Source organism: Stegodyphus dumicola, chromosome 4, assembly GCF_044657685.1.
Source record: "Stegodyphus dumicola isolate Sdum_Otavi_A_Nest chromosome 4, ASM4465768v1".
Lineage (NCBI taxonomy): Eukaryota > Metazoa > Arthropoda > Arachnida > Araneae > Eresidae > Stegodyphus > Stegodyphus dumicola.
Window position 1 is genome coordinate 241,018,280 of NC_140771.1, and position 13,726 is coordinate 241,032,005.

A 13,726-nucleotide genomic window follows, 5' to 3' on the forward strand; every position below is an offset into this window, starting at 1 on the left:
GGGGCTGTGGATTTAATTGCACGTACTTTCAAATAAGAGAACGTCGCCATTTAAAATGAAAAGAACATACAGTTAGAATTTTAATTGTATTCTTGGAATTTTATTATTACATGTATATACGATACGATAATACGATAAGTTTAAAAAACAGGATCCATTTATTATTATTCAGGAGAAATCCGGAGTAAATAAAAAGAATTACTAATTACTTTTTGTATGAAGTTTACTGCATCGTTACAAAAAAGACCCCGATATTCCTTTGTGAGTCTTTTTTATAGCCTCTGGAAAGGCGGAGCTTCCAAGAAATGACGTCAGCCTCGTCAGCCATTCCAGTTCGCATTAAATATTTCCAGAACATTCTATAACTGTACGTGTAGAAAAGGCGGGAAAAACAACTTGACGACGGGACTGTGGATTTAATTCCACGTACTTTCAAATAAGAGAACGTCGCCATTAAAAATGAAAAGACATACAGTTAGAATTTTAAGTGTATTCTTGACTATGGAATTTTATTATTACAAATATGTATACATACACACCTTTGGTGCAGCCTATTGCAATGGAAAAAGGAGGTGCACAGCTAGATATTATAGCGGCCTCGTATAGAACATTTCAACACTGATTTCATTTTAAATCCATTTTGCAATCTATTTTGGCAAAAAATAGTCTTTTTTTTCTGGCCGTACATACTAATGCGACGCAAAATTATCGTTCAAATGAATTCGAGAACGATCAAAATGGATATTTTCATCGAAATATGATACCCGAAATTTTTGTCGGTTACTTTGCTTCGTACAAGGAAGTAAAAACAAAGCATTTGATGCCGATACGACAAAGGTTGACCGAGATATTTGATTTCAAAATATGGGATATTTGACGTTATTTTAAGCTTGCTTTGTGGGGTCAACAATTAAATAAATTAGAATAACTCGTGGACAATTTTGCCCCTTCAAATACCATCCAGTCATACTCTTTTGTGATTTTCTAGAGTGCAATCTTCTTTAGTATGTAATTTTGTTACAAAAGTCTTGCCTAAAAATTTTCACGCAAGTAATATTCAAGTTTCCAAACGCTTAAAGTATGTTATTAATTTTCTCATAAAATTTCATTACTTTAAATTCGTAACTTAATACTCGTACAGAAATTTCACTAAACTTGAAAATTTTTTAATTTTTAATTTATGCAAAAGACGTTACGAGTTGGTTATGTGCCAATACTGAAGCCTGTTAGGGTTTTCCAAACGCGAATTGTATAAGATTTTGTGAATAAGATCTCTTTTTTTAAAAAAATTATAATGATAGATACTTTATTATGACAGCTGCGCAGAAATGCCTATGATTTAATCTATTAATATCAGAACCCTTTTTCGAAACTTGTGTTTTATTTTTAGTTGCATATAAGCGCAGATAGTTCGATTTGCAAATTGGGTACGGCTCCTGAATATGACCTTCAATTTTAAAATGGAATACCTTGATCAGTTTTCTTCGTATGATAATCGCACTTTTCTAGTGAGGAGAAAGTTTTGCAAATAAGATATGAATCTTTGTGTTATTTAAAACATTTTTATAACTATCTACGAGAGGATGCGAAAATAAAGGCCACATAAAACTCTTGTGTTCGTGTTGTATAAACCTAATATAATTACTATAAATAATTTTTATTTTGATGGTTACAAATTTGAGTCAGTGTATTAACTGGATAATTTCATTCTTTTATGAGTAATGTTTTGTGTAATAATAATATCAGAAATTTTTGTCGTTCAATTTCCTTGTATTTGTTTAGATACAACTGCTATGAATCCCCAATTTCGGGTCCATATAGCGAAAAATGGTGCCAAAAAATGTCACGTGGTGGTCTCTATTTTACAGTGGTATGCATTAGGAGCATTAAGCCTAGAACAGAATAAAAAGTGCCCTTTGCTTCCATTAGGATTTACAGTTTACGAGGTAAGGTACATTAACGAGAATTTCTAGATTTTTATCCAGTAAAGTATTATTTCTAAAATTTGAATCTAATCTTCGAATACTGGCGAAGTCTTTAAATATTATAAATGCAAATTAAGACGTGATTAAAAATTAAGCCTAAAGTTTAAAGATATCTTTCTAAACTGCTGAAGTAATTGTAGTTTAAGTTTTAAAATATTTAACAGGTTAACAGATAAATTATAAGTAAGGCATAGAAAACTTTTTGATATTATTTTTCTTCTTATAAATGGAGTGAATAAGCTACGCTTACAAAAAAATTTAATACGGGTTGATAGAGCACTAGATAAATTCATGTAGAACATTACAGGTAATTTATAAAATTCTAAAGAAATTTTATAAAGCCTTCATGGAACAGAATCCTATAGAAATTTTATAAAGCATTTATAAAATAATAATCTATAGAAATCTGGAAAGTTTTTCAACTGTAATCAAGGCATAATTTCTGATATATTACATCGGATATTACGGTATATCAGACTTAAGTTTATAATAAAAGGTGTTTATAGGAGCAAGAATAAACACCTTTTATTCTTAAGATTTTTGAGTTAAATTTTTTGCCTTTTTCTCTCTGGTTTAACATTTGCAGCTTCTCAATTTATGTGGCATTTTGTATAATGTTTTTGCATAGTGTTGCTTACAAAATACAAAAAGGGTATCTTACATTGCACAAAATCAATTTAGATCATAACATTAATAAACAGATTTAATTTATGCTGGTAACAGTAAAATTTTAATTTTTTAAAGGAATGCTTTGAATTATTGTATTCATGTACCCCTGTTTAACAGAAATTGTTTCTTAATTTTAATTTACTAATATTTAAAATGTATTTATTTGTATTTAAATAATTTTTAAAATCAAACGATACTGACATTTTTTAAATAGGGAAAAAATCACATCTCTTCCAGAAGTTTTTATTTACCCCCGTATGTATTTTAGATCAGCATTTCTCAAACTTTTTCAGGTGCGGACCATTTTTATCAGAATGTCCTGAGGCCCATCTTCTTGTTTCCTTCGAAAGCAATTTTTTTATATGTTGCTACCAGTATATTTATCTTTTAAAAACGTATAATTTTATATCGATATCAAGTACTTAGATTAGTAGAACAAAATTATATACTTTTAAAAATAATTCAGCGCTATTAGAGTTTGAATGATCTAAAAATTAAATGCTGATACTCATTTTAGTGAAATGGGTGTGCCTATCGATTCTTACACAACTGTCGTTTAATTATATTACTGGTAAACTTAAGTCTGAAATCAGGAAATATATCAGCTGGATTTCATTATTTTGATTTCATATGACTTTTGATGAAAATCTTTTATCACACAGTTATGTAGAAGCGAACTGACTTGAAAGCACAGTTGTATAACTCATTATATCCCGTTTTCATTCATAATCCTTCGATATCAAATGTTCAGCGAAAGGATGGCGAGAAGCATCACAGTCATTGTGGTCTAAATCCCTTTTTTATGGCTAACACTAGAGTTGGAAATCCACTGATAGCCTAAGAGGTAATAAATTTCATAAAATATTAGTCTAAAGAGAAGAAGACGGTAGACGACTTCTATGTGTAATTTCACGCAGTAAATATGAATTTTATTTTTTGCCTTTTTTTTGGGGGGGGGGAAATCTTGGAAGACCACAAGGGCTGCATCAAGGCCTGCATATTAAGAAACACGTCCCAGATCATTTCAAAATTTAGGTTAAAATATTCTATTCAGAAACAAAAATTTAATTGATTCTTTTTCAACCCAAAAGAAAATTTTGCTGATTTCAAAATGCCTTTACATACTCAAGAGCTTTTAAGGGATCTTTTATAGGAATACTTCATAGAAATATGGCCCAAATTTCTATAAACTGGGTCTGATATTTTCAGTAGCATTCTATACATATTCTATACGCGTTATTTATATAGTACATATTCTATAATATACATATTATTTAAGATTCTATGCGTGAAACCTCTGGGAACTGTATAAATTATTATCAGAATCTATGCCGAAATTTCCGCAGAATATCTTTATATATATATGTACAGACTATCGGCACATAGCTCTGTCGAAGGTATGTCCATATTGTTTCTTAATTTTATGAAAGATCTCTGACGTAGTCTATAGAAAACTGGACCGAAATTCTAAAGGATTCGAAAAACATTTTGGATTGTTTTTTGTAAAATTCTATAAGGCAGTGTTTCTCACAAAGTTAAAGATGGCAAAAGGTCTTCGAGCAGAATGGAATATATTTGACTGGTTAAAGTTCACTTTTTATATGGGAAAAAATTAAGTTTTACTTCACACTAGAAAATAGAAATTATTTTTTTGCCAATCCAATATAAGTATTACTGTAGTAACATATGCAAAAAAATTGTTTTCGAAAGGTACTAGAGTAAGATTATCCGCAGAACATTCTGATTTGTAAAAGCGGTCCTCACTTAAAGAAAGTTCTGGAAACGCAGCTCTAAGGCATTTCAGTAAGGGCTATATTAAGAAAATACTGAATTATGTAATAATTCAGTATTTTCTTATTTCCTAGCAGTTCTGAAAGGAAGATAAGTTAAGAAAAAATTTCTTTTTTTGTTTCAGGTACCTCCGAACATGGCACGAATCAATACCCATTTCATTCTCACTCATCAAGCATTGGACGTCGTAGTTCATGCTCCAGTAAGGGAAGCCGTCATATTCTTCACTCTGCCGCCTGGAGATTTCGTGATTATGCCTTTTACAGTGCAACCTAACTGCGAAACCAAATTCTTACTCAGAATCTTTACAGACGAAATCAGTAACATTTGGTACTTACATAGCTTATAATCTCATTATTTATTCAATATTCTTCTAGCAAGATAATATTTGATTTATTATTTAGTATACTCATCATTTTGATCAGTAATTGACCTTGTTTTTTTTAAACATATTTAGTTGCGAAAGCCATTTATTCGTTTTACTTTATAAGTTTTTCATCAAAAGAATCAATCTCTTACGTACGCCTAAACCGAGCTTTTTTAATATCCTTAGCCGAAGAGTGTCTTTACTTCAGATTAATATCTAATTCCCCCCCCCCAAAAAAAAAGTTTACACTTGTGCTTATATTGATACGATTTTAAAACTTTAAGCATTAATGATTAATTACTCTTACTGAAAATAAAGTTTTAATTTTTACGGAATGTTATAAAAAAAGACATTCTAATAACAGCCTGTAAAATATCAATTATTTAGAAATATATGCAACACAGATGATGAAAATATTTAACATAATTAAATTCTATCGTCTTGTAAATACTTTTTGCGATTTAAAGCTTCTTACTTCTTGCATATGGAAGAGACATCTTCTCGAATGGCGCATGTGTTCTTTCAAACACCTGCCTAGCTGTCCTTCCTTAGAACACCTGCTGTGTAAACGAATTTTTTTCTCATCAAAGTTGTCTATCTTCAAATAATTATTCGTCTTCCGGCTCACCAGTTTAATTTAAGGAACAGATTTGCATTGCTAGTTTTCAATCAGCTTTTAATATATTCCTTCCTTCCAATTAGACATGAAGGACAATTAGTCTCCGTTTTGCTTACTTTCTGGTACATTAATTTACAGAAACATATTAGTTCAAAAGATCACACTGGAAAACTTACCACCTCTTAAGAGTGTTCAAAGTAGCTCCTTTCAAACGAAATCCCAAAGATTAAATGCTTCAAATGTTCCATTTCTTCAACTGATGAAAAGTATTCTTTTAGAGCCTCATCAGACGACCACGTAAATTTTGTTTTAGATTTGAAAATCGAGCCGTAAGTCACACATAGCAAGATCCAGAGAACAGGATCTATCACTTTGAATTTTTTTTTCTTCTTCTTCTTTTTTTTTTTTTTTCTTTTTTCCGAAGAAATTCAACCTTCTATCTTGGTGTATGAAAACACGCATTATCATGGTTAATCATGAGTTCTTTACTATTCATTTATTCAGTAATGTATGGAACAAGTTAGGTTATTTTAAAATTTACTTACTTTTAAATTTAAATTGTGTCCTTTACTTTTAAAACTGTGCATTACTTCTTGCGTTGCTCGTTCTCATTTTACTTGTGGATGGTTTGGGATAATTTTCAAAGATACATACTTTACTTTTTAGAAATAATGTCCACCATCATTAGGTAATTTTAGGGTTTCTTTACTGATTCTGATTCATTCCGCTTTTTAGTGTTCTGTTAAATTAACGGCGATAAAACGACTAAGTAATTTTTACTACCAGGTACGAAAAAAGGAAGTATTGTAATCAGTGGCGGCTCGTCAGCGCCGATAGGGATACGACTCTTCAGTCCGGGAGCCCTTCGAAAGGAACCTAAAGGTTCACGGATGATAATAAGCACTGTTGAACTGCAGCACCCCCTATTTTCATTTATTATTACTTTTAATATTTAATATAGTGTGCCTTTTAGTCTTTAATTCTTTCTTTATACTTTTGCAATACATAATCCTTAAGGTTAATGTCAGTAGCCATCCCCCAGTGAGTGAAAAAGGTACGAAAGTGTTTGGAACTGCGCGCTTCACAGTTCCAGCGACATGGCATTTGGCTGTTCTGCGCATGCGCACACAGAAAGCAGCACGCGAGCCAGGTAGAGAGAAGAGCACTGCCGCTCCTGCAGTGCCGAAATTCTGGCATGTTGTTGAAAACGTGATTTCCTTTTACTCCGCATGTGTGGTATTCCTCCACAAGGTGGAACTTCATCATACGGACCATAAACAGAGTTCATGAAAATTTGCAACTTTTAAAAAATTGCCTTACTAAAATTCAGTCAACATCAAATGCCACCTATGCCAAATGCAAACTATTGCAAAAGCAACAGGAATTTTAAAATATCTAAATGATGATAATTTCAAGTTTTGGTTAGAGCTTTTGTATCAGATACCTCACGTTGAAATAATATTTGTATATTATGCAATAGAGATAAATTAGTGTGTTTAAAGTTAATGAATATATAACACATTTCAAAACTGCTATTTTAAAATTAAGAAACTCAAAGTACTGGATTAATTTTTCAAAGACACTGATGGCAGAAGCTAAGGAAATATGTGATTTTATATTATGCATTGATATAATGCACAGATATTCTTCCACTAAACACTTAGCAGCTGCTAAATTGTTTAACGAGAAATGCTTAGTTTTAGGAATGAACATTCTACAGAAGAAATACTACTGACCACTGAAGCATATCCAATGATTGACGAAGAAGAGCTTGAAACTGAACTAAAAGTATTCTATTGTAAGTCTGATATCCATAAATACTGCAAATTAATTGGGCTATTGAAATTTATCTTCGAAAATAATCAAGATGATGTTCTTAGTGAAATTACGAAATTGATAAAAATTCTCTTGAGAGTTCCCATGACTACATCAGAGGCAGAACGCTGCTTTTCAACATTGAAAAGAACGAAAACTTTTCTAAGAAGCACTAGGAATTCGGAAAGACTAAATGCGCTTGCATTGCTTTCAATAAAGAAAAATTTCCTCAGTTGTCATCCACAGATCAAGGAGAAAATTATTGATCTTTTCGAGCAAATTAAAACTAGAAGAATGGATTTCATTTTTAAATGAATAGACAAAGATTGAACTGTAACAATTTTGGTTAAAGTAACTAAGAAATGTTTAATTGTTTTCTTGTAAGATTTCATGAAGTTTCAAAATAAATTTTCTTTTTATACATGTTTGTTTCCTTTTACGCAATTTTAAAACAAAGGTTAAATTTTTTTGGAACAGCACCCCCCACAAATTTTAGCCACGAGCCACCACTGATTGTAATCGCAAAAAATTTCGAATAATTCAACGGAAATACACATCTGGACCGTTTCTGAATCCGTTTGGATGATATTTTTTTATTATTATTATTTTTTTTATTTATTTACTTTTTTTTTTTTTTTTTTTTTTTTTTTTTGTGTGTGTGTGTGTGTGTGTGTGTGTGACGTCTGTACATACTGATAGACTAAAGGGCTCGTTTTTTCCAAAACAGATTTTTTCATAACGTATGTATCTCCCATAACTCAGAAAGATCAGGCAAAGAACCTTATATGAGACTGCTATATAGTTTCTGACCAGTCCCATTTTTTGATCATTCGGCCGGCTAAGAGGATCGGGACTGCGCCCTTATAATAATAATAATAACATCTAGTTGTCCACCTCCCTTTTTTATTGCAATCATTAGTACCAAATTTATATATATATATAAGCTAAGAAATATGTAAATCAAAATTATAATTTATATACGTTACGAAAAAATAAAAATTAATGAAAATGACTCCCGTACGAACCGGGATATTTAATTTCAAATTTTGTAGTTTTGAATCATTTTCGACTTGCCTTGAGTCACTATAGTGACTGAGTGAATCAGTTCACTAAAAGTAGAATAATTCGAGGATATAAGTTTAAATGATGTGCAGCAAAAATTGTGTATAACTTAATAGACCGTACATCATCGACTGGATTCAATGCTATATTATTGCTTATTGACGTTCTGCCGGAACCCACTTATGCTTCCTACATTCGAAAAGTGATTCAACGTCGATAGGGATAGGACTCTTCAGTCCGGGAGCCCTTCGAAAGGAACCAAAGGTTCACGGATGATACAAGATGTCAATAGGCTCTTTCTTACAAAATTACAAATTATAGACTATCTCTCTATTACAAAAATTCCATAGTTATTTTTTTCCACCTTGCTTTTCTGCTATACATCTGCCGAAAATTTCGAATACTCTTCATATGAAATAGAATTTTTTAGAAAAGTTGACTGCCTATTTATTATAATTACACTTTTAGAAATTTATTTTCAACTTTTACTTGTGACTATCCGTTAAAATTTGCGTATTTATCTCAGGAAATAACAGATTTCTAAGTAAATAACTTTACAAAGCTCTTGTTAGTGCTGCCATCTATTATCCCTCATTTGAACAAATTTGCATTTAATTACACGTATTGGTACCAAACACAGATTGAATATTGCCATTTGTTAAAATTCAGATCATCTCTAATTTTATTGTACTTCACAGCATACTCGAACAGTTCTTAAAACTGAAATTTTTTTGAAGCATTTCACCATATGTATCATACGCTGACCCAAAAATTAATTTATTGCAGGGAGGTGAATGATGAAAATGTCATTTCTAGAGAACTTACTTTCACCTACAATACAGATATTGTATCTCTTCAAGTAAGTATCTATTATATGTTTGATTCAGAATGCAAATTGTGTAAGGAGTAAAAAATTATTTCCACACGTTATATGTTATCCCATACGGAAGACCATTAAAAAAAAAACAGAGCTTAAATTGCGCCGGAGTCCGGGTCCGGTGCTTCTTAGTTTTGGGGATATATTCTAATTCTAGCCGGATCGCACTGGAGCCCTAAATATCATGGCTCCGGCACTTTTTTGATGAACTGAACAATTATTTCAGTCGAAATTTGATCTCAAAAATTTTATTTTGAGCAATAAAATTACATAAAAAAACGCTTATTAAATTTTTATTTACCTCTTAACATTTCATTTAATTTTAATTATTTAATTATTTTAATAAATAATAATAGATCAATTATAAATTAATTAAATAATAATTATAAATTAAATAATAATGAACAAATATTAATTATCAATATCTCTTAAATAATTATTAATTTGATACTCATTAACTATTTAATTTTTAAATTGTTAATGATTTTAATAGTCATTTAATTTATTTATTAACTTATATTTTTAATTTTAATTATTTAATTATTTTAATAAATAATAATAGATCAATTATAAATTAATTAAATAATAATTATAAATTAAATAATAATCAACAAATATTAATTATCAATATCTCTTAAATAATTATTAATTTGATACTCATTAACTATTTAATTTTTAAATTGTTAATGATTTTAATAGTCATTTAATTTATTTATTAACTCTTGTTCCTCTTTCCCGACGATCTTCCATAGGGATCCCGCACTTCTACTTTTAGAAATTAAACGCTGAAAAAATTATCAGGAAAATAAGGCTTTAAATAAAGATTCTTCCTTTTCTTTACTGAGAGCAAATGATATTTAAATTAATAATTATTTTTACGCCATCTGATTATTTTTAATTTGACTAAAAAAGGCAAAATTTTGTGTATTTTTGTTTCATTTCTTGAAGATTTTAATTATTGCTATTTGACTTTTAAAACTTTCAAAAGTTTAGTTTATAAATTTCTATTTTTTTTAGACGGATTTTCCATTTCTAGCAAAATTAATGCATAAGGTGAGTCATATTCATATACTATATTTTGATTTGTTTAGTTATTTTAACTTGCTACACAAAATTGATCTAATACTAGAAATTATATTTTTCCATATCTCTCTCTCTCTTAAATTCAAGCATTTAACAAGTGTAGTGTAACTTTTTCTTATCTCTTTCTTACCTTTCGATTTCTGCATATATTTAATGAATGATTATCGACGATAAATGATAATCGATGATGATGCCTTTATTTTCAAGCGGGAGCTTTAATTTATTTCTAGCTAATTTCCTGTTCAATACTTGATGTTTGGGAATTTTAGAATAAGTGGTTTGGTTTGGTTTGGTTTAGTTAATTATACCAAAGCACACTAGGGTTATCTGTCTGAGGAAAGAAATGCCTTCGTGAAGGACTTTCTGAGGTAAACTGGCTCGTACACACGTTACACAAGGAGAAAACCACGAAAACACCATAGCAACAAGCCCGTTCGCCTTAAATCGAGCCCAGATCGGAACTACCAGTGTTCAACGATTTGACCGCTCAGCTGTCTCACAGTAACTATATTTTTAGCGATTTGCATAAACTTTTATCCTACACAATTTTTTTTTTTTTAGACTGCATCTGCTATATGGGAGAAAAATGTTTACATTACGAAATATCAAATTCTGCTTCCTTCATTCGTCATTATGAAAAACATAGTTTATTTCTTTCTTGCTTTATTTCATGCTATATTTTTAATATCCACATTTAATACTTCAAAAATGCAAATATACATCGTGTCGCCGTAAGTACATATCCGGCCTTTTTTTATCATAGCTGTCGGCAATTTACATATATTTCCAGTTTAAAAAAATGTTTCAAATGATGGGAATCTTCATTCTTTGGCATTTTTAAGCCAAATTGCCAAAACGCTGGCCGAATTGCTTGTTTTTGCATAGAAACTCTAATTTTAATTCTAAAAATTGTTCTTTAAATTGTTTTAACTGTATTTATGTTTTACATTTTTTCCATATTTTTCAATTTTTAATAAAGTTATTTTGAGGTTTCATGTGTCTTGCCTTGTCGCGAAGTGAGAACTGAATTAATTGAATGAGAAAATATATTTCTAATGAAATTCGATGAAATAAGTTTAAACGAAATGTAGGAAAATTGTGTATAAGTTAATATTTCGTACAAGGAAGTTATATGGTGTACACATCAGATTTTTTTCCCTTTCCTTTTTGACAATATTAACTATCGTAGCTTTAGATATCTGAAAACCATGGCTTTCACAGCGTTTTTAATAACTAGGTACGAATAATTTATTTCGAAAAGAGCACAAACATGCCTTCCATCCATTGTCTCTTTAAGAGCGCTATTTTGCATGAAAACAAAACAATTAAATAGCAAATGTTAATTTATGCTTTCAAAAATGTAGTAGAAGTTAAGTGCGAACGGCCTGTGTATTTAACGAATTTTTGGGATAGAAATGTATTCAATTCACGCGCTAATTAATAAATTTTGAAATATTGTATCACTTAGCCTTTTACTTAACTGAATCTGGAAAAAAAATTTAAATAATGCATAACTGAGTATGCTTAAAACGAACTATATTCTTTTTCGCAGATACCTCAAGAAGTGGATGCTCTCACATTGCAAAAGATCCTACGTTCCAGCTGGCGCTGTAAGTTTTTACTTAGTATTTCTTTATAAAAAATGATTTAGAATTTGTCAATATTTCATAAAAACCGGTGCATATTTAACGTTTTCCTCCCCTCAGAGAGCTAAAATTGTTTTCTTTATTTTCAAAATTAAGTGCTTTAGTATAAATCAGAGATTCTCAACCAGTGGTACGCGTACCACTGGTGGTACCCAAAAGAAAAATAGGTGGTATGTAAAGAAACAAGGTATTTTTAACTGTTAAATTCAAAAATCTCATGAAGAAAAAGAACAATTGATAGAAATTTCGTGTGATCAAACTGTAATTGAAGATTTCAAAAATAACACACTTGTCAGCTTTTGGCTGAACCGAAAAAAAGAATTTAAAGGCATTTCAAATAAAGCTGTTACATTTTAATTGCCTTTTTGTACAACCTATTTGTGTGGACAAGGCTATTCTTCCATGTTATATTTGAAAAATAAATACAGAACAAAATTAAAAGTGGATCCTAATTTACGGTTAAAACAAAGTGAAGTAATTCCAGACATTAAAAAAATTATCTCTCTCAAACAGGCGCAAATTTCACAATAAAATTTAGAATTAAACATGATAGCTTAAATTTTCATAATTAAAATGGTAACCAATTTTTAATTTAATATTTTTTATGTTTGCATATTTAATGGTAATAGCCAATATGTTGTGCAAATCACAACATATTGACGCTGTAATATTTCTATTGCCATTTACAATAGAAATATTTTTATTGAGAAATTGAGAAATAATTATTGTAAAATGTGGTAGTACTAAAGATTTTAAATTTTTACTTAGAAGGTATATGCGTTAGTCAAAAGATTGAGAACCGCTGCTTTAAATGAACTGATAGTTGTAAATAATTATAAATAAATTATGGTACTAAATAATTTGTGTAACCTATTAAAATGTAACGTTTATTGTTGCAGCTCTGAACCTCTTATGTGAAAAACCAAGTCTAGAACTCTGCAGGAATCTTATTATGCTTCGAGATGTATCCTTTTAGATATATACATTAATATATAATTTGCATTTAATTACTATGAGGGTATTTGTGTATAGTCTAAAATTTTCCTAGTAGTTTGTTAAATATTGCACATTATATTAAATTATAATGTTACAGAAAAATTATACAAATGTATTATAATATTTAACATATTTACTTATCACAAATCGACTTCTGGATTCTACCAGCAAATATATTCCAAAATGGATACCAGAGCCTAGACAAGGCTGGGACAAATAAGGCACTTGCCTCAGCTTAAAAATTAGAAGGAGCGTGAAAATAATTACGGAAATCTAGACAGTCATTTAAAACAATTATGATTACTAACTTTCAACTTGATTGCTAACCATACTACAATAAGTGTCAACGAATTCTGTGTTACAAATTATCCGGCTGAATTAAGAGAAGAGTTACTAACATCCATTTATTAGCTCAAAAGGGAATATTAGTCCCAAAATGAGATTTTGCGTTGGTTCACTATAAATGGCGTATCATTCTTCAAATTGTCGCCGCCAGACATTATCGCCCTGCATTATTTTTAAAGAAATTAAATGATGAAGAATCTGTCTGTATGTATGTATAAATGTCCACCTATTGTGAAAAAACGACCGTCCCTAGAGCCATACAGTTTTCAGTAACGAAGTCCTCCACCCAAACATGGGCACCTGGAAGCCCAAATTTTGAGTTTCGAATTTCTTTTATTATTTTTTCCATATTTTGTAAAACTTAACGAATTTTTGATTAACAAACTCGACGATTTGAAAGCAAGTAGTGGCAACACACTGTACGGAATAAAACATTTCTAGCTCCAGCCAACGACATTCAGTAAAAATGTA

At 30.2% G+C, this 13,726-nt stretch overlaps 1 protein-coding gene across 5 annotated transcripts in view; it reads left to right on the forward strand.

The window, feature by feature from the left end:
• LOC118192048 (calpain-9-like) overlaps positions 1–13,726 on the forward strand; it is a 390,870-nt gene that overhangs the window by 348,273 nt on the left and 28,871 nt on the right. For all 5 annotated transcript variants that reach the window (XM_085816136.1, XM_085816138.1, XM_085816135.1 and 2 more), the window contains 6 exons: positions 1,783–1,946; positions 4,570–4,775; positions 9,095–9,167; positions 10,203–10,238; positions 11,821–11,878; positions 12,814–12,878. In XM_085816136.1, coding sequence (XP_085672262.1) covers positions 1,783–1,946; positions 4,570–4,775; positions 9,095–9,167; positions 10,203–10,238; positions 11,821–11,878; positions 12,814–12,878 — 602 coding nt within the window. The remainder of the gene's footprint in view (positions 1–1,782; positions 1,947–4,569; positions 4,776–9,094; positions 9,168–10,202; positions 10,239–11,820; positions 11,879–12,813; positions 12,879–13,726) is intronic.